The sequence below is a fragment of the Haliotis asinina genome, chromosome 3, assembly GCF_037392515.1.
Source record: "Haliotis asinina isolate JCU_RB_2024 chromosome 3, JCU_Hal_asi_v2, whole genome shotgun sequence".
Classification (NCBI taxonomy): domain Eukaryota; kingdom Metazoa; phylum Mollusca; class Gastropoda; order Lepetellida; family Haliotidae; genus Haliotis; species Haliotis asinina.
In genome coordinates this window covers 46,448,598-46,470,514 of record NC_090282.1, presented here as the reverse complement: position 1 = coordinate 46,470,514, position 21,917 = coordinate 46,448,598, and the positions used below count along the sequence as shown (strand labels likewise).

Here is a 21,917-nt window from a genome sequence, read left to right as displayed (position 1 = left end):
TTCCCCCAGACTGAGCCTGCTACCTCACCACCTGACCCTTGCTCCAGGGTATCAATGATTAGTAGGTAGAGAGGCAGTCTGGTACATCAGTCTGACACTGACCATGAAACAGGATCTGAATTTATCTGTTCCTTTTAATCTTTTAGCTTAGAACACAGAAGGTTATACAAATATTGAATACAGTAAAATGAGTGATTAATATGTCATAGAAACTTTCACTGATTAACAAATGTTCATACAACAGCTCTCTGTCTATGACACTATAGCTAAAGTTAATAAGCTTGCTAAAACTGGTAGACTATCCTTGGCATAATCTTGTTAGTGAAATACATCATAAGTGCATATGGTCAACAAATACAATCTCATATAGATAAAGTTGTATGTTTAAACATTGTAAATGTGTTTTGTAGCAGCAGAGATATTTTACTGTTTGACACAACATTCTATGTTAGAAAATATAAGACAATTGTTACAGCCACAGAGAAACTTGTCCACTGGCTGAGTGAGCATGTTGATCATAATCTACGCTGACCTTCACAAAGGTTACCTTAACCTTATGATTACCTTAGTGATTTGAGAAAGGAGGCCCTAAATGCCTGTGTAGGTGGTTTGGTAAAGACTCGATTATCTACAGACTGCTGCCATATATCTGGAATATTGCTGAGTGCAGCGTAAACTCACTCACTCATCCCCAATTACACAAATCTTAACAAGTTTACCAGAAACTGAATGGCAGAAATCCATTTTGAATGAAATTAACTGACTTATAAGCTTGAAATATAACACAGCTAAACCTACCATCAGGTGCACACCTCTTGAGGGCCTTGTGTAAATCCCTTGGAAGACCTGTTTCTGTAAACAGATGATAAAGGCCTGGAAAGAGTTCAACTTCTGTTGGGTTGTCACTAATGACAACTTCACATTTCCCAAACTGAGCAAAGTTTCCATCAGCAACTGGTAGCAGGTATAGGTCTTTCAGGAGCACATACTGATCTGACCCCAGTAGGTGTTGTACAAGAGTGAGCTTTGTGCTTCTTGGAAGTGATGTATACTTGTCATCTGATCTCAGAGTTTCACAGATAGTTTTCGGTGTGACAATGTTTACCTCTTTGCTAAATTGACTTTGCAGAGTCTTTAATAGTGATGATGGTACTGGTACAATGTTTGTGTTGTACAAGGTAAATATATCAATAATCAATGACCGGAGTTCACTGGTCTCATCCACCAGGACACCATCCTGCAGTTTTATCCAAGTCCCATTCTTGACTGGAGTGAACAGGAATGGTATGCTGCGATACAGCTGGTCATGGAACAGTGAGAGGACTGGCCTCCAGTTCACATCAACTTTGGCAACTGCTGGTATCATTCCATAAACCTGCTGCTTCATTTTGTTCGGATTTCCTTGTTTTCTGGTGAACTGAATGATACATTTGAGAGTGTTACAATAAACCTCTGGTAGCACTTCACTCACAATACACTTGTTCCACTCAATAGCCTTGTCTGTGTGTGACTGGTTCTGCAGTTGATCCGTTGTGGGCCACTTGACATGTCTCCGATTCTGACTCAGGGCAAAGAAGCCATTGACATGAACCTGCAGACCTGTGGGACTGCGACTCTGTAGAGGAAGTGGGAGGAAACAGAACACATGACCTTCACACAGTTGACCAACGGGGACTGCCAAACCCACATAAGGGGAGTAGGAAAGGCTAGGATCACTGCACAGTTGTCTGAACTTTTCACTCAAATGTCCTCCTTTGTAAAAGTTAATAACAATCCATTCCTGGACAGATTTTGTTCCCCTTTCCTGTATTTCCACAGTCAAGTTAAGCTGGCCTTCAATTGATGATGGTGGTATGCCTCCATTTAACTGTTTCACTTCACTAATGAAAGTCTTCTTCTCCTTTCTGACTGACTGGAGACAGGCAGGAGAAAGCTGTACTGTGAAGTCAATGTTCAGAGTTTCTTCTGAAAGCCTCTGGTACAACTGTATCTTCTCCATGGACTTCAGGAATAAGAGGGTAATGGAAGCCTCTGCCTTGAATGCCTTGAAAAGATCCATCACCTTCTCCTTATTGTAACAATTATCTGACAGCTCTGACTCCCTTACTCTGAGGGGAAACCACAAGATAGTTCCTTGATAATAACCTCCTTCCGCTACATCATCTGTGAAGCCAAATGTCCCGCGGAAGACCTGGAGGAGGGTCTGCTTAGTCTCTGTTGGAAGAGAGATGAGTTTCTTCATATAGCAGACTCTGTCCAGATTCCTCACATGGGGGTTGATGAATAACACAGTGTCCCCACTTATAACACAAGGGAAATCTGGAAAAAAAAAAGAAACAATAACTGTAGAATTGTCATGACATTTTAGCGCTTTCATTCTTTTAGCCAACAACATAAAATGTCAACTAATACTGTTACACTAGATCAATTATTTTCTTAAAAGATGTTTATATTTGTCATAATTACTTCAGGAATTATAACACAATTTTACACAGTCATGATCCTTCTGTGCTGAATGTTTTTCCTAAGATCAGAAAGTCAATTTCAGCATCAACAAGTTTTCTTTCAACATCTTTTTATATCATATGATTCAAGTATTTGTTTCAAGCAACCATGCAAGGTTTAAGAATTGTGACATTATCATTTGTCCTCACATTTATTCAAAGTAAACCCTTATCAAATAATCAAACCATAGAGACAACTTGGTAGATCAATTCACCAGGAACCAGTGAACTTTCCATTTCTGCACAAATGATTTGGCACCAATGTTTGGTTGACTGTAAGTTGGACACATGTTTTGTTTACCTGTTAAACTTAACCAGTTTCTTGAATGCTTGGAAAGATTAATATTTCTTTCAATATCCAGCTTTGGGCTTGATACATGCATACTTCAGCATACCAACATGATTAATCACATTTCAATGTTTATATTAAAATGTTCTATAAGCTTTTACCATGACGTATACATCCTGCACAAAACTACTGCCATTTTCAATAGCTGTTCTTCCAAAGTTATTGATAATTTTCAGACAATGCTATCTCTTGGGAAAGAGCAAGCCTACTCAATTATATATCATTGTCACTGCAACTGATTTGTTCAGACTTGGCATCCACAGGTAATGCAGCAGAGTGAGCTATTACCCTACTCTCTGTGTAACAGTAGTTGCTACACTGTGATAAGTAATGGTAAAGGAACATTCAATGAATGCCAGTCCTAATGCCTCAAATATGCTGAAAATATCCATCAGCCTTAGTGATATGAACTTTGTCGATATGCAGTCTGAAAATACCCATGATCCCACCTGTCTAATGTTTCCTTTCTAATTGTCAAGCTGTACTCTGAAAATACTCACGATCCCATCTGCACAATGTTTCCATTTTACCTGTCAAGATCTAGTCTGAAAATAGCCTTAATGCTTATCATCTGTACATCATGTGTACAATGTTTTTCTATGACAAGTCTGGCCAATATGTGGACCCATGAAATTGTGGGGCCGAATAGGTCTTCAGCAACCCATGCTTGCCATAAAAGCCGACTATGCTTGTTGTAAGAGGTGACTAATGAGATCGGGTGGTCAGGTTCACTAAGTTGGTTGATACATGTCATTGGTTCCCAATTGAGCAGATTGATCATCATGCTGTTGATCACTGGATTGCCTGGTCCAAACTCGATTATTTACAGACCACCACCATATAGCTGGAATACTGCTGAGTGTGTGTAAAACTACACTCACTTACAGTCACTCTGGCCAGTATATTGCAATGCTGACTGTCCCAAGTTCCTTTATAAAGCCCATAAGGTCTTGAGAGTGGGTTCCTCTTAAACTTTTGATATAGGCAACTATGGTGGTGTTGTTTATAGTAACCAGTAATTTCTTAAGTATTAGTGTCTAGTGCCAGATGACTGATAGCTGAAATATTACAGAGTGCTGCGTTAAACAGCAATCAATCCATCAGATGGCAGATATCTCAAATATGTCAAAGTGGACTGGTTAATCTAAATCTCACAGCAACCCAGTGCCCTCTTGTCCTCTACATGAGCTCCTATGAGTGAAGCATCTGTGAAGAGATGACAATCCAAGACCCGTGTATGACATTGTCGGGATTCATCTTCCATGTGTAGTTATGAACATTATATCAGTAGGCATCATGACAGTCTAGCTGTTTCTCTTGATGGGGAATCATACAGTTCTGAAGGAATCTCAGATGTTAGATCTGGCATGGATGTGAGCTCTCCAAATAGCGACTTCTACTGCCTTAGAGTGATTTCTGGAACTGTGATATCCTGGTAGTGACATCCTGATAGTGTTCTAACAGGATATAAATGATATCTTGATGAGTGACAGATATGACCTCTCTGTACTAAAACTTAATATTGATGAAGAAATCTCTCATATAAAGTGAGTTGTCCAAAGAATCATTTACGCCAACATTTGTAGACAGGAAATGGTCAAGATCCATGATTCCGGATGCTTTGTAGATTTAGACATGCCATTATGTGGGATGTTATCATCATAATTAGCCACAGAGCAACTGCAAGCGTTGCCTTGGTTTACATCCTTATCTTCGTTTAAGGTAGTTTAAGCTTGCATCTGGTTTTAAACTGTGGAGCTTCGGGACTTTGCATTGCAACTTTTTCATGATCTGTCATTGGTGGTATTGAGTCAGGAAACAAAACTCCCAGGGCTGTGACCTTATTGGTGAAGAACTCACTGTATGTGGCTGAGATGAATTTCAAGGGTTCAACTGACAGGCCTAGAGTGTACAACTGATTTGAGTGCTCCTGTGATATGGATGCTCTGTGCCCTGTGCAGTCTGTAGAGTGTCAGTAAATTGGTATTGGGTTACTATCTCTTAATACTACATGCCCTTTGAGTATCTGGACTTGTGTAATCTGGCTCATTAATTTTACTCAAAATGTCATTCAGTAATGTTTATAGTAACTGTAGTGGAGACATTGTGTGGTCCACTGATACCAGTAACTTTGGTCCAAAATATTCACAGCAGCCACAATAATACTGGACCGAAATGAAGTGTCCCATGCATACAAACTACCCCATATTACACAAAAACCTTACTCTGTTGCAATACTTTAGTTATGATCATAAATACATTTCTACACATATGTAGAGGAAAACGTGCAAATAAATTACATACTTCTAAAATGTAATTTTCATGACAAAATTAATGTTTTATACTTATACTTATCCTGACTTATCCTGCTTAATTCCTTCTCCTTTCAACGGTTACATGGAAACTTCCTATTTCCCTGAGGGGAGCAGAAAATTGCTCACCCCTGAGTTGCCTCCACTTTCCCACCAAATCGGTTCCATGTGATCTGAGCCATGCTCTCATCACTTTCTCTTGAAAGTGAAGCCTACAGTGAAGTCTGTAGTGCTGAGAGGGGACGGTTGGGATGGCCCTTCAAATCTGGAGTCAGGATAAGTATAAAATACCAAGTTTATCATAAAAATTATACATTTTTCCTTATTCTGACTAAAGCTATAGAATTTGCTTACGGAATTGGACTGGATAGGTATTGAATCAGACACCCATCTGAATTCACAGTGACTGATCAGTCAGTGTAGTGTTCTCTGATCATGTGCACCCAGGGATTCTTTCAGCTTCCTGCACCCAAAATTCTGATGGTAATCAGGGTGCCACCTTCTCTTACATTAATGAAAGAAGATAATCTTATAAATTCATGTATTAAGATAAACTAGTATGTAACAATGTCTAGTTATCTGGGACAATCCATATACAAAGGTAAGGCCTATTACCAAAACTGAATCGCCACCCATTTGTTAAGGTAAGGGCTGTCTCCCAAACTGAGTCTATTTCACTCATGTGCTAACTTATCTCGTAAGGCAGGAGAACATGGACTTTCAGACAATGGCAATGGAACAGTTGTCTTGCGTTAACAAGTCGTATGGTAAGGGTGAGTTTCTCTTCATCTAGCTGAAATCATGTTGTTGCACTACTGTGAATGGTCCAAACTGTTGGATACCTGGATACATCTTCAGAAGCGATATCCCAAAGATAATGGTTGGTGAACACTAGCTGTGTCTGACTTCCAAAAGCAGTCTTCCTCCCACTTTTAGCATTCCCTTTTAAGTAGATCTTCAGGGCTCTCACTGGGCACTGGGACAGGTCTTGTGTACCACCTGGTTTGATGATCGTAGAAAAGTTGGGAGGTGGAATTGTCAGTCTGGTTGACCTGGTAGTGGATAATTTGCTCTAAAGTCCCATTTAAGTCCCAGGTGGACTCCACCCCTAACTTCTAACCTAGCTCATAGGATACAACTTTAATAAAAAACAAGATCACAGCTTGGAAGACTTCAACAGTCAATAGTCCGTGGAATGACATCAGGACAGATCCGGTCCAAATATCATAAATAGTGCCAGTACATGAACTGTCTATCTCACTGATTTAAGTCCTAAATGGACATTTGCATGTTGTCCAGTGTCAAACCTAGTTTTTCTGCAGTCAAGAGCATGTATCTCTTAAATTCTTGTTGCTGTTACCAGCACAAGGAGAAATAACATCTCTTGTGTTAACCATTTAAGTGTGGTTTGTCTCAGCAGCTCGTAACTGTCACTGGTCAAATGTTGCAGCACTACGCTGATATCCCAAGCCGGTGCTCTGAATCTCTACTCATCTTCTGACTTGAATGATCTCAGTAAGTCAACGATTCCTGGCACTTTGGTGAGTTTTACCCCTAAATCCATGGCAATCATGGAGTTGATCACTGCCACGTATGTTGAGTGTAGATTCCTCAGGTATTTAGTAGCTCTCGAGTGAAACTCTGCTGTTATGCATGTGAAGCCTTCACAGCTGAAAACACCTTGCATACAGAAAACTGGTCAAAACTCTTCCACTTATTATTGTAGAGAATTTGAGGTGATTGTATCAAGGCCAGTGTAACTGCCTTAGCTGCTCGGAGGAAGTACCCTCTTCTTCTCAGGCAATGCATATGTTAAATGCGTGAAACTGGAGCCCTGGTTGATTGCCATGTGGTTGCCTTGTGTTAGGGTGGATAAGTAGAATTGTCCAATCTGGTGGATGCAACATTGGTTCTCCCAAGAGTTGTTTTCTGTTTGGAACCCCGGTTATCGCTGCCCACTAAGGCACGGCCAATTGAGTTGTAAACTTACGGATGGGTGATCTTCTGTAGAACCTGTGGTAACAGAATTGGCTGCTGGAATGCATACATGTTCAGTCCCTCCACGGTAAGATTAGTGTGTCAAGAGCCAAGGCTTGAAGATCCGGTACAGATGGAATGTCAGTTGTAAACAGTGGCGTTGATCTTGAAGAGTCCTACTTGTCATATAGTTGAACTGTCTTGTAGAGCCCTGCAGATTATACTGTTGACTTGTCAGTGATTTATATATTGAGTACTAGAGTACTTTCTTTTTGAGACCATGTTCCTGGGGTAACTTCCTTGTTGAAGTGTGCTCCCCTACATCCCCCTCTGGCTCCACCAATGGTGTTCATGGCATCTGGTACACTTGCTTGGATGCGTGCCTACCGGTCTTCTGGTACCGTAATTCCAGGTAACTGTCAGTAGTCTGATAATAAACTCACAGTAGCCAACGTCTGAGTTGGTCTGCTTGTTGATTTGCCTGGATTTCATCGTCAAGGAAGAATGCCTTGCCAAGTCCCTGCTGATGCAAAGATGGCAATGCTTCAGCCAGGATGTCGCCAGCTAGGAGTTGCCAGCTGGCACCTTAACAGTATACTAAAATGTGTGCCAATACATTTGAAACTTTTGCGATTCATGGTTACCATGGTATCGAAGACTTGTGGATTATATTAAACGGGGTGAGTACCATCTAACACTGAAAAAAAGTGTAACTGCATATTTTTTAGTGTGAATGGTGCAGTGCTGATGCTTGGCTGAAGCACTGCAATGGGCTTGGTTACAAGTGTTTATGGTCATGGGTCAATTTTCAAAAAGGGAGGACTCTCCATTTCTAGCGACAAACAAGCAAAGGTATGTAGCTCTATCTTGATTTCGCCACAACTGTCAAAGGCAATTGCAAATTAGGCATCACCCCTCAAAACTTTTTTCTTGTACTTTTCTCATCCTTGGTGGTAGGCATCAGCAATGACAACAACCTTGCCAAGGATGGCAATATGCAGTGATAATGATGCACCCTTGTCTTTGCATCTTCCCCTTATATTCGTAGATAATCTGTGTTTGATCAGTCAACCTTGATGCATATTCTAGTTATGGTAAGGAAGGTTCCTGTGGACAGGCACATATACAGGATGTTGTTGATATCGGTGAAAGAGCTCCAAGATAAACATTGTTTATCCTGCTGTCAGGGCTAGATATTTAGCAGATATCCATGATGATAATGAGCCACAGTTGTATGTTGTTGTCCAGACTGTAGATGCAGCCTGTAAGAATCGCACATGTTGCTGATCTTTTAGTTGAACTAAAAGTTCTAACAAACCATTCATGCTTGACCGTTTAAATCACTGCCTCATTGATGGCCCTAACCTTGCTAACCCAAAGAATGCCCTGCTAGTAGTAGTATCAAGCTGAGTTACTTCACAATCCTTAACTCAATAGCTGTGGCACCTTAAAGAAAGGTTCCATATTATGAAACGGCAATTTCTGAGTGATAAACGTTTCTTCTCTTGTTGATTCTTACCAGCTTGGCAAATGCTACTTTTAGCTTCTCTGCAAGCTGAGATAACGGTACTGGTTTCGGCAGGATGGTGATAATCATTCTGAATACACAGAATTAGAGGCCTGGTTTGGTGAAGGTACAGGTAAAGCATCCATAAACCAAGACAATACTTCAGCACCCTGGGTCTATCTGACACAAGACGACGTTCCATAGCTTGGGTAACTTTGCTGGTAATGTTGTCCATGAAGTCATCTGGATTAAATGCTGATGTCACGGTTAGGTGGTTCAAAAAGTGGTATAATCTCGCAAGATTCGCAAACCTGGCTGGATCACAGTGGTGATGAGTTAGAGTTTGTGACTGCTAGTGGGTTTTCTATTATCTACTGATGTCTAAGAGAGTTTGTACACCCTGTAGAAGTCAGACTTGAAATATGCTGAATGTTGATCTGAGGTTTTGCAAACTCTATGGTTGTCTGCACTGCCATAGGCTGCCTGATGGTCTGAGAGTTTCGGAACCTTGAAGACATCGTAGATGAAGAGCAGATTGACATGGATGTACTTGATGTGTGACTGAACTGTGCAGAGGGTTAATAAACCCTTTCGTCATAACAGGAGACAGTTGATGTGGCCATATGAACACCTCTAGCTCCAAGCTAGGAGGCTAATCACCTAACAATCTGGCGACAGAGACTCAACCCTTAAAGCATAGGTCTTGTTATCATGCCATACCCTGTCTTACTTTGGGAGTAAACAACACAAATAGATATTTATGAAACTCAGTGGGAGACAATGTACGCAATATGTACGACATGAAGTTATACTTCATTTTGAGATGAAAATATTTTTCAATCCAAAGTGATGGAAGGACATTGCCAACCTTTGCTTGCTTCGCTCACATATATGAAGACTTGTCATATTCCCTATGCTGCACAACCACATTTGCGCTACAGTTTGCCTGTGGTTGAAGCTAATTCCATCAGATGTTTGTAGGCTGCTATATGACACTCATATCACATATTGTGCATGGTTTTGTCAGTTGTTATTGCTCACAGCTTCATGAGTTTATCAATACAATGTCAGCGAGATACTGCATACTCACCTGTTATGTGGAACACAGACTTAAACCCTAACCCAAAGCGCCCAACTTTGAGTGGTTCCTCCTCTTTCACACTGTTATGTAGCATCTTGATTCCACACCAGTCCTTTTCTGTGAACAAGGCATTGTTGTACACACACAGGGCTGGAGCCTGAAACACAGCAGAGTGCATTAGTTGTGAACATTGGGGCCGGTACACAACACAGTACATTACTTGTGAACATTTGGGGCCTGAACACAGCACAGTGCATTACTTGTGAAGATTAGTTCCAGCAATATCTTACCTAGGGACACAGAAATAGGCTTCACACATTGGGGAATCAAACCTGGGTCTTAGACATGTTGCTTTTATGAAACAAATACATTTTCACACATGTGCCAAGCTTACTCAACACCCTTAAGACAATTTCAAACTGACATCTTTGTATATATGCTGACACAACCTCACTGCCAACAGAACAAGTGTAGGGCTTGGCTTGTCTAGGAGAGAGATTAGCATGAGTTTTACTGCATTAGGTGCACTTCTTTCAGTTAGGAGCACTCTGAAATAGATTTCATTGTATAATCAGCTAATATGTTAACATATATTCTGATATATTCTGTTACACACAACATCAGCTAACTTAAAGCTTGATCTGTCTGTTTAGGTGTAAAAAGAATGTGGTAACACATTTCATTTGCAAAGATAATGATCTACAGAAACCTGTAATGAGGCCAGGTACTGCCTCTTTTTGCGGAGCCTTGGATCAATATTAGGCCGGATATCTCGAGTGTCATACAGAATTCGCATCTCGGTGGCATCTGCATCTTCTGCATTCTGGATGAGCTCCTGTTGAAGACAAGACCTTTAGGTATTTGAATTTAAACAATGGCCAGTGATAAGAAACTGTGGTCAGACACACCATATCAGAGAGCTGAATTTGATTCTATCAGTGTTTGTTGATCAGCTTGTTTCACTTTATTGTTATTGTCATAACCTCTTGTTACATCTTTAATAATGGCATGTAAATCAAAATCAGTGGGACAAACCAGTATAGACACTGACTCTTCATCCCACAGATAGAGCCACTGGTTCAACATAAACTCACCCTGAGTGTCTGTCCATCATCAAGGTAGCAGTCCAACATAAACTCACCCTGAGTGTCTGTCCATCATCAGGGTAGCAGTTCAACACTGACTTACCTTGAGAATCTGTCCATCATCAGGGTACTGGTCTAGCACAGATTTAAGCTGCCTGATGAGGGTTGGCAGTTCCATGCAGGTGTAGCCATCATCCTCTGAGTCAGATTCTAAACAGAGTGAGAGTGATGTGACAATGAAGCTTGTTAAGTGAAGATGTCATGTATCAGGGGTAACATGTGGAATGATCAGTTTCATGTCAGATTGTAAGTTTGTATATGCACAGAAAACATGCAGTTTAACACAATAGAAAAATCATAAGTAATTTTAGGCTGACTAGTGCAGATTCACTCTAACAGATCTCATAGTTTACAATACAGAGAGAGAATTCTTACTGCCCATATTTCAGATTATATGTAATTATGATTATAAGTGCCCTTTTGTGCCTTCGATGCTTGATGGTTTGGCAAATAAATTTTGCTGTTTGAAACAGGGAAATAGTAGATGAATCTGTGCACAGCCCAGACAAACATGTCTGCCCTTGGGAATTTGTGCACAGCTCAGATCGATATGTCTGTCCTTGGGAATCTGTGCACAGACCAAATCAGCATGTCTGCCCAGGGGAATCTGTGCACAGCTCAGATCAACATGTCTGCCACTGGGATTAGCAGAGATCACTATGTCTGCCACTGGGAAACCTGTGCACACCCCAGATCAATATGTCTGCCCATGGGAATCTGTGCACAGCCAATTTGAACATGTCTGCCCTTTCGGAACTTGTGCAAAACCTTGACCAACATACCGGTATCTGCCCTTGGGAACCTGGGCACAGCCCTAGCGAACATGTCTGTATCTGGGAATCTGTACACAGCCAAGATCAATATGTCTGCCCATGGGAATCTGTGCTCAGCCCAGATGAATATGCCTGCCCTTGTGAATATGTGCATAGCCCTGATGAACATGTCTGCCCTCGGAAATCTGCTCCCAACCCAGATGCACATGTCTGCCCTTGAGAACCTCTGCACAATCCAGACCAATATGTCTACCACTGGGAATATGTGCACAGCCAAAATCAATATGTTTGCTCCAGGAATATGTGCACAGTCCAGATCACTATGTCTGCCCTTGAGAATACGGGCACAGCCCTGATGCACATGTCTGCCCTAGGGCACCTGTGCACAGCTAAGATGAACATGCCTGCCCTTGGAAATCTGCTCCCAACCCAGATGCGCATGTCTGCCCATGAGAACCTGTGCACAGTCCAGATCAAATTGTCTGCCTCTGGGAATATGTGCACAGGCAAAATAAACATGTCTGCCATTGAGAACTTGTGCACAGACCAGATCAATATGGCCCTGCGACTGGAAACCTGAACATAGCCCAGATGAACATGTCTGTCCCTGGGAATTTTTGCACAGCCCAGATCAATATGTCTGCCACTAGGAAATCTGTCCACAGCCCAGATGAACATGTTTGCACCTGGGAATCTGTGCACAGCCAAGATCAACTTGTCTGCCCATGGGAAAACTGTGCACAGTCCGAATCAACATGTCTGCCCTTGAGAATATGTGCAAAGCCTAGATGAGCATGCTTGCCCTTTGGATCCTGTGCACAGCCCAGATGAACATGTCTGCCCTTGAGAACCTGCTCACAGTCCAGATCAATATGTCTGCCCTTGTGAATATGTGCAAAGCCGACATCAATATGTCTGCCATTGGGAAACCTGTAAACGGCCTAGATCAACATGTCTGCCCTTGAGAACTTGTCCATCAGTGTTGCAACAAATGAATGAAAACAAACGCAGATCATGATTATAAATTACAGCTAATATATCTACAGCAATTACCATGTTGGAGGAATATACCCATAAATATTAACACAAAGGAACAATATCCCATTCACATACATCTAACAAAGAAATGTGTTCCATGTGACATGTCTTTTGACATTCTAGAATTGTAAAATATGCATATAACTCATGATAATTTCTCAAATGGTCTCACAATTTTGTTACAGGTGCGTTTGAGTTGTTTTTTGCATTGGCAAGTCTCACTGATAAGCTGAGGTAGTTTCTTCATAATGTCCAGGCATCTTTAAAAAACTCGTTCAGTTCGATAACAATCCTCCTTGATATCTCCAGGATATATGTTCCAACATAAGTCTCCACTATACCCTAGATGCATCTACGGGTCAGTCTGATAATTTTATACCCTCCCACAGTCTCTTATCAACCAGTCAGTTAAGCCACTGTTACAACAGAGCTTGCCAGTGTCAACAAAGATAGTGGTTGCAGCTGTGAAGGTTTGTACGCAGTATGACACAGATTTGAGGGAAATCATACTGACAAATTGATAGGTCTGAAACTTTAAAAAGATACACATAAGAACTCTTTTTACCTCCTTCAGAGAACCCCTGCATGGTGTGTGTTGCCAAGTTTAATTGCTTAGATAATTTAAAATGCGAAAGTGAATTCGCTTAACTTCCCAGCGTAGACATCTGTTTGGATAAACAGCCAGCCAAGGGAGGTATTACATTTATCGGGCTGAGCCATCGTTGCATGAGACTTATGGGAATGTATACCCTGGAGATATATCGAGGCTGTATAACGATGAGCAATCCATAATGGATGGTTAAAGAAATGACATTGTTACATAGACACATGTTGAAAGGATATCGGTGTATTCATTCTGCATAAATAAACATGCTGATACAAATACTAAGTTGTGACAAATCCACTGTGTAATATAACACAGTGTACTACCAGTTAATCCTCTGTTCAGTGTTTTTAACCCCTCTGATAATTCCATTCTTGTTGTTTCCAAATGCGGAGTACATAACACCCAATACATTTGCCACATCAGACCTGACTAAATGTAGTTGTTATGGGTAGGCGATAATACCAATTAACGATTATATTGCAATTTGAAGTTTGCAATACAATATATTGCAGTACATTTTTTCGTGAAACAGTTCAGCTATCAGCAATTCAAGTGACCATGATCAGTAATTTATGTGATGTAGTCAAAAATACTAATAACAGTCATATTTCCTTTATATCACTGTACATAGTTCATAGATTTAAAAATCTCTATTGGACATACAATTGCATTTGCATGACTCTTAAGTCATATAAATAAAGCAAGATGCTTTTCCTCGAGTTACGAACTTTAAAGCGAAGTCTTCAATTTGGAAGCATTTCCAATTGATCTCTTGTACAATCACATCTGATTCCAGCCAGTGGCAACAGTCATTTTGTTACCTTAAACCATGTGTTACACTTTCACAATATATTGCAATACATATTGCCAACACATATTACAATATATTGCAGTACAAAATTTTTGGCAATACCCAACCCTAATAGTTATCACAGACATGAGAAATATCAAATGGGAACCTTCATCAGGTAATGTCAGAGTGGTGCTACTACTTATTATGCCTGTTATAAATTCAATAATTCAACATCAGGTGAATGATGACACGTGTGTCACTAAGGTGTATACCACACAACATGGATTACAACAAGGGAGTAGTTGCCATATTGCATGCAGTTTGGTTGCCTTGGTTGCCAAAAGAACTGAAGGTTCATTGCTATTTTGGGGATATGAATGGAACTTTGTTGTTGCTTTAAAAATATTTATGCATACACATAATTACCTCTGTGAGTTTCCAAAATATACCAACGGAAAATGGGGTCGATTTTGTTTACCGTAACAGGTTCAAATAAATGAAATGTGTGTCAAAGGTCAACTGACACTCAGAAATGGAATCCAAATCCATATTTGCTACCCATGCACATTGTGGCTCCAGTTCATGTCATGCTGAGTTGTCTCAGCTGGCACCTCGTCTTGTGACATCTAATAACCCCTAGGTGACAGTGCTGGACTGCCATGTTGAAGACAAACATCAGGGTGATTTCAAATAACCACACATGCAGCATATAAACTGTACACAGCCCAGAAGAATATAGAACAATCTTGGAATCATTATACAGCCTTAAGCTTAGTCACATACACAACAAGCAGCATGGAAAGTGCTCACAGCCCAGAAGAATATGTACACCTCTTGCAACCAGCCTTAATCACATACATACATACATACATACATACATACATACAGACAGACAGACAGACAGACAGACAGACAGACACACACACACACACACACACAACAAGGAATATGTCAACAGAGACCACACATATATGGTCTTGCTGTGATGTCAACTTACCCCGACTCATGGTGTGGACTCCCTCTGACCGGGAACACAACTTACTTCTCACCACTGAAATGTTGAAAACAGGGCAAGGATTACCGCCAGGGACAGATAATCATTTGAATCAGTGAATTTTACAGACATGTTAACTTTCACATTGGGTACTAATAGTTTCCTTGCTTTTGTTCATATTCTTATATGTATATCTTTGAGTCCAGTTTGTGGGATATATTAGAGGGGAATTTGTTTGAAATATTCCTGCTTAAATGTTTCAGTTTCTATTATTTTGTATCCATTTGTGCTGCCTTAAAAGTAATATCACAGAACTTTATTCATTATGAACTCAGGTTCATATATGTGGGATACGTGTAATTCATCCTTAAATCATAAATAAATGAACATAATTAAAACCTAATTACTACCTATTCTTGGCATATAATATATATTGTTGATCATGAAAAAACCCACAAATAAAAACAAATTTATAAGAGTATAATCGCAAATCAACAGTGCAATATTTTGTACTTCGGTTTACTACCCTCAAAACGAATTAAGCACCCTGAATACCGAACTCAGTCAGAGCGAATGGGTGTGTGCTTTAAAAGTGTAACGAAGACTTTCATTGGCTGGCATTATCGATCGCTATGAGATTCCCCTGCATCCCCAACCCGCCCCCACCTCATTGGATCTAAAAGCTTATCAAATAACCATTGAAAACGGGTCAAATATGAAGTGCGCACCCCTTCTTTCACAAAAATTGTCTTCAGCTCTCAATCCTGCACATCCGTAAAGATTGTTTGCGTCGAAGCAAAGCTCGTGGAGTTTTGCCCTTTGATCTCCGTTATTAATACTAATCCACGTCTACTCCACAGTTAGTTTATAATTTAACCCTAAAACAGCATTAATATCACACCGGTCTGGATCAGTATTAACTCAGCTTCAGGGCTACTGTATCCCAAAGCTAGCTGTGCACGATCGGAGTGCACATTTTCATCGGTAGGGCGGATGCCCAGTTCCTGTCGTGAGACGTTTTATTTACAATTGAAATCAAGTAATTAAGTTATGTAAAGAGCAGATAAACAACAACATTATTTACCCTCGATCGTTAATACCACTTCAGATGCAAAATCAATTGTCTGTATAACATAAAATAGCTAGCAAAACACAACAAGATCAGTCGTCTGCTAGTGACAGGTTATGTATGAAACAGGAAGCCACGTGATCAAATCACCCTCTCGCGATGCGGAGGGAAAAGTATGGTTCACCGTCGAAAACACATACAAAAATACCCGGATGTGACAAGCGACTGCAGTTTCGCTGATACGATGTTATAAAAGCTGTTTTTGTTGGAAACACACGATACTTTTTTGTGAAATAGATGAATATACCTTTATCACTCAAGGTTAGCAAAATCAAAACTTAAAATGATAATAAAGATGAAAATTACGTTTTTGTCTGATACCGTTGAAAACCCCTAACACTGGGATACATTACGTGATTGCCCAAAACTAACGTAGAAAAACATTTAATGCACCATGCATTGTCATTTATTGCCTGCCGTCAGCAGTAACAATTAAGACAAACCAAAAGAAACTCTTTTTTATTGGAAAACCGTTTCGGTTAGCAAGGAAAAGTAATAAAATCATGCAACATGAAACGCTCCTCCTTCTGTTACCATCTGGCATTTTATTCCTCATTTTTCATTTTGGGGAATGAAATACCCTGAGTCAAAACAGGGAGACTAGATCTATATACAGATTATCCCTGATCCAAATAATTATCTGCAGCCCCACAGTTGTTACGACGGGGAAAGTCACGAATAGTAATTGTTGAGCAACTAAGAAGGTAAAAAGTGAAAAGGCAGAATACAACAATTAATGGTCTGCCGGTAGGAAAGATGAAAGGACAAACTACTGATAAAGTTAAAACATTCAGTTAAAAAGTACACATATCTTATCATATCACGAGACCTGTAAAAATCCAGGGTTAGAATAAACCTTTACTAACTCATGCTAGTCATAACAGGCTACTAACGGTATTGGGTGGTCGACCAGCGTCGCTGACTTGGTTGACACGTGTCATCGTATTCCAACTGTGTGGAAAGATGCTCATGCTGTTGATCATAAGATAATCTAGTCCAGACTCGATTACTTACAGACAGCCACCATACAGCTGGAGTAGTGCTGGGTGCGGTGTAAAACTAAACTCACTGTCAAATAATATCAACTTCAATAACCTAAAAGTGAAGAATAAAAGTCAACACAATCACACTTACATGACGAAAGAGAAACTTAGTGAATCAGTTGGGTGGGCAGGCAATAAAGCACATTTCAAAAGTACATAGGTACCCTGCAACATTATGAGGAGGTTCTCTGTGCAACGCGTCACTCAGATTCCTATCCACTTATTGAACCAATCAGAAGTGTTTGCTATATTTAGCCCGCGTTGTGACATAATCGCTTGTGTCCTCTCAGCTAAGGAGTTTTGATACTGAATACGGAAAGCATATCTAGTTCGGTATTTCGGTCTCAGTATTGTCAATTTAAGATGTTACCTACTATCAACTCAAAGGTTTCGAACGGTTAGGAATTAGTCCAATAAGGTCACCTTTCTATATGTCCACGCTATTCCCCAAACAGTAATTACAGTTGGCCATTGAAATGTACATACTGTACATACATGTACGCCTTCAAATCTTTCGTCGTTGCAGCAGTGGTTTAGCAGTTTGTTTGAGCTAAGACTATGGATTGATCTTCGTGACGATCGTACTGGACTGAATATATTGTGTCTGAATATATAAACGATATTGAGACTGACATCAATATGAATAGCTATAGGCGATGTTTGAATGACAATGACAAGGAAAGTTAGGCATCTAGCAACAGTCACTGGATTTCAGATTCCTACTCACAGTGTGTTCACACAATCGTTTTGAAGCGTATAGCTGATAACTGCATGTGTGATATCGCCACCGTTTGAAACAGATTTTGAGTAATGTAGCTGTCACGTGATGATATAACTCCGTGGATTTCCTGGAACACCAGCCATAGTTCACCGAAGGCGCCCATCGTTCTTGGAAATACGTTCAAAACACCTTATTCGGGCACAGGCATATGAAGAGTGATAGAATCTAAATGGGACCATCGATCAAGCCATTAACGTACAGTGATAGCATTTGCAGTGTAGGCCTAATGTTTTTCAACTGTGTTCGTGCATGATTTGTCAGAGAGAGAGAGAGAGAGAGAGAGAGAGAGAGAGAGAGAGAGAGAGAGAGAGAGAGAGAGAGAGAGAGAGAGAGAGAGAGAGAGAGAGAGAGAGAGAGAGAGAGAGAGAGAGAGAGAGAGAGAGAGAGAGAGAGAGAGAGAGAGAGAGAGTAACTGTCTGGAACCTTAACGTTCTTGCTACCCATTGTAGCGTCGCTGCAAAGAAAGAAAATAGTACAAAAGGCAAGTGCGCCTTAATGATGATTGTTTACAGAGGGTTTGGTCTGATAAAATGCACGTTCATGTCGCCTATTACTTGTGGGCTTGCACTGGTATGGTGACAAATCTGCTGACAATACGGTGACTCGTGAATGAATCCAGTGCTTGTAATCTCAGACTCAGGAGGCGGGGTTTTAGTAGGCTGAACCAGTTCGCAGACGCTGTACGTACGTGGATTCGTAACCCAGACTGGTTCGTAGACGGTCGTTTCGTAGACATGAATAAATAATTGAATACTAGCGATTTCGAAACATATTAATGTTCATAATCACTTGCTTTGTGTATAGCAAAGTTGTTATGCTTTGTTTTCAGTGATACGAAACTAAAGACAGCTCATGCATGCACACATTAAGGACAGACTCAACGAAGCCGTCAGGTTGCACAGAGTTGTAGTGAATGTGAATTAATGGTGTGTACTATCCTTGTTTTCCTTCTTCTCCATTGCTGCTTCTCGGGTAGTATGTGTAGTTGAATGTTGATCAATTCTGTTGTTGTAAATGTTAAGGAAGAAGAGAGTTGTTTTGATTGTGAAATATTGTGTGTAATTTGAAGTGTTTTATTAAACACTTTGTCGGTGACCCTCCTAATCCATCTGCTGCATTTCTACGTCTCGGCTGGTCTACGTCGTTGAATGTCGAGTATACGGCATCTCTAGCTAGCCCCCGTCCCTCTACCTCCCTATTGTTACAAGCCATCAATTAGTACTTCTTTCCTCTCGTGTGGCTGTTCTGTTAGCTGTACTGACTCCCCAGCAGCTGGTTCATTGAGCAGCTGGCGGTTGTTGTTTTAACTAGAGGTACTAATTAGTGGCTAGTAACAACAGCGGGCTAGAGGGGTGGAGTCGTCAGTAGGTGACTACAGATACTTACGAGGTGGAGGTTTTTTTAACCATGCAAGAGTTAATCGCTAGTAGTCAGTTGGGAGAGGAGGAGGAGAAGGTTGTTTTTTAACTATGTAGCAGTTAATTGCTGGTTGTTAGTAGCTGCCCACTGGTACTTAAGAAGATGATAGAGAATCACGGACCACAGATCAGGAGGAAATGTTCATTAAGCAGCTGAGGGTTGTGAGAAGGAAACGCTGAGGAGAAGTTTTGAGGCAGGACAGATTGCTCTTATAAAGTGGCCATGTCGCAATAAATTCAATATGATTCCGTAACATAGCAGTCACGGTCACACTCACCCACCCAACTTTGGAGAAGTAGCAGCGAGGAAATTGAAGGGCAACATGAGGAAGAGGGCGAGAGAGGAAGCAGGTCATCTAGGGGGAGGAGAAGGTTCGTCTTTTGACTAACCACCCTACAAGAGACTGCTACCAACCTGCCACATTTCATCAACGTGAGGTCAGTGCTGTACCGTGAGCGGAGGAAGTGGTTCCCCAAGATGCCATGAAGAAGAACCTAGATAAGCCTGGAGGACGAGTGGACGTCAACTGTACTGGGTGATCGATTCCTTCTCGGAGAGGATGGTGCTGGGGAGGATAAGATCATCGTATTCGCCTCTAATGCTGGCCTGTAGAACTCAGTCGGCATGTAGATGGAATATTCCAGACATCACCTGCTCTGTTCTACCATCCCTGTTCACCATTCGAACATTTGTTCTTGGAGTGATGGTACCACTGGTGTTTGGTTTCCTGCCGAACAAGACTGCTGAAACCTACACGAGACTCTACACATGCTGTTGGACAAGGCTACAGCTTTAAGCTACCATCTGATTCCATCCCTTGTGAAGCAGGACTTTAGAAGTGTAGGGAAAGTTTTCTTGATTTTCATTATGCACAGTGCTTGTGTTGAAAGTTACAGAATGTGAAATTAGCTACAGGCTATGCAGCTGATTCTACAGTCAGACAGTAGTTCAGGATAATATTAGCTCTTCATTTTATCCCTGTTTCCCAGGTCAGACATGTGTTGTCACACATTGTGAAACAGGCTCCATCCGTTGACGATGTTGTGGAGTTCCACAAGTACTTCGAGTCCACCTGGACAAACGGACTATATCCACTGGACATGTGGAACGTCTTCAGATGTGACGGTCCTGGAACTAACATCCATGCGGAAGGGTAACCAACGCGTTTGAAGAAGCAAGCCATTAAGGCGTACCCCAACAAATTGGAGGTGGTCTTCTTATTCATACACGAGGAAACATCCAGCCTAGTACAACTGAAGTGAGGAAAGTCTGCTCCCAACCGCAGGAATCAAAATGTAGATAACAGACGACAAGACTAGTGTATGTGTTATGTGAAAGAAACCTTGATCCATACTTGTGTACCATTGGACATATGATGGATAATATGTATGTCGCACACGAACGACTGATCTGACTTCAGCTATATGTCAAGATCTCAATGGTTAAATTGTTATTATTTCATTGCTGAGATCTGAGTGATGTACTTGATACACAGACAGTGCCACAATCACTTCCATTAGGCTACACCGCCGTTCCAAAATATGAGTATACAGAATGTCAAGTCACAATATGGACGTCGAGAATGGAGATTGGCAGTCCGCAACCGATTACGAATGGTCTATGAGGACAGTCGACCTCTAAACATCTCAGCCCTGGTTCGTGTAGCCGGCACGTAGGTGACGTAGGGCGATTTGGTCTTCTGCACGTGACGTCACACGTGGACGACCCGACCTTGAGCGATCAGAAGTGGTGCCAGTTCGTTGTAGACGACCTCGCAAGTCAAACACAGTACGACGGCTGCATCCCATTGCTCTTGCGACGCCAATCTTCCCGCTTACAACACGCAACGTTCACGTTGCACATTTGACAATCATGGCATTTAAAGTACCGTTAGAACTGTGGTTTGAACGTGTTTTTTCAACTCTTGGGGCCAATGCAAGCACGTGCAAATGAAGAAAACCTCGATGCGAAGATCACGTGATCGACTGCACGTGCAAAACCTGATTTGGCACTAACGTCATTTGCACGACGCATGGATGGGTTTGAGTGGGTTTTGCTAACGTTCTTCTAGAGTCGAAAGATAGGGATCCTATTTCAGATACATACATAGATGTATCATCAGAGAAAAAGTATTCATTTAAGGACTGACTGCAAACTTTACCGGATTCCTACTAAAGTTTGCACACTGGTTTTTAGTTTCATACCTCAATGCAACGAATTCCCGAAAGAAGTGCACAGTCAATCCTTATAATTAAATTCAACGAAAAATACTACAGGCTTTCAACAATATTTTATTTAAACACAATTAAATTCATCGAAACAGATATCTTTGTTTCCACAGATTAACATTTTCGGTGTAAGAATTCGGTTATGGCGTGACATGATTCAGATGACACATTTACATAAAATGACAGGCCTACCAAACTATTAGCTAATCATCATAGAGCACCCCCAAACACCTGTCA

At 41.0% G+C, this 21,917-nt stretch overlaps 1 protein-coding gene across 2 annotated transcripts in view; it reads right to left on the bottom strand.

Annotated features, from left to right (window-relative positions):
* Positions 1-18,073, bottom strand: part of LOC137278122 (sacsin-like) — a 48,648-nt gene extending 30,575 nt beyond the window's left edge. Inside the window, exons 1-6 of one of the 2 annotated variants that reach the window (XM_067810263.1) lie at positions 17,980-18,073; positions 15,084-15,137; positions 10,919-11,025; positions 10,440-10,565; positions 9,740-9,887; positions 799-2,319 (exon numbers count right to left, since the gene is read on the bottom strand). In XM_067810263.1, the coding sequence (XP_067666364.1) occupies positions 799-2,319; positions 9,740-9,887; positions 10,440-10,565; positions 10,919-11,025; positions 15,084-15,093 (1,912 nt within the window). In that variant the 5' untranslated portion in view covers positions 15,094-15,137; positions 17,980-18,073. Of the gene's footprint in view, positions 1-798; positions 2,320-9,739; positions 9,888-10,439; positions 10,566-10,918; positions 11,026-15,083; positions 15,138-17,223; positions 17,285-17,979 lie in introns of those variants that run through there. The other variant, XM_067810262.1, reaches the window with a different exon arrangement.
* Positions 18,074-21,917: the final 3,844 nt, after the last annotated feature.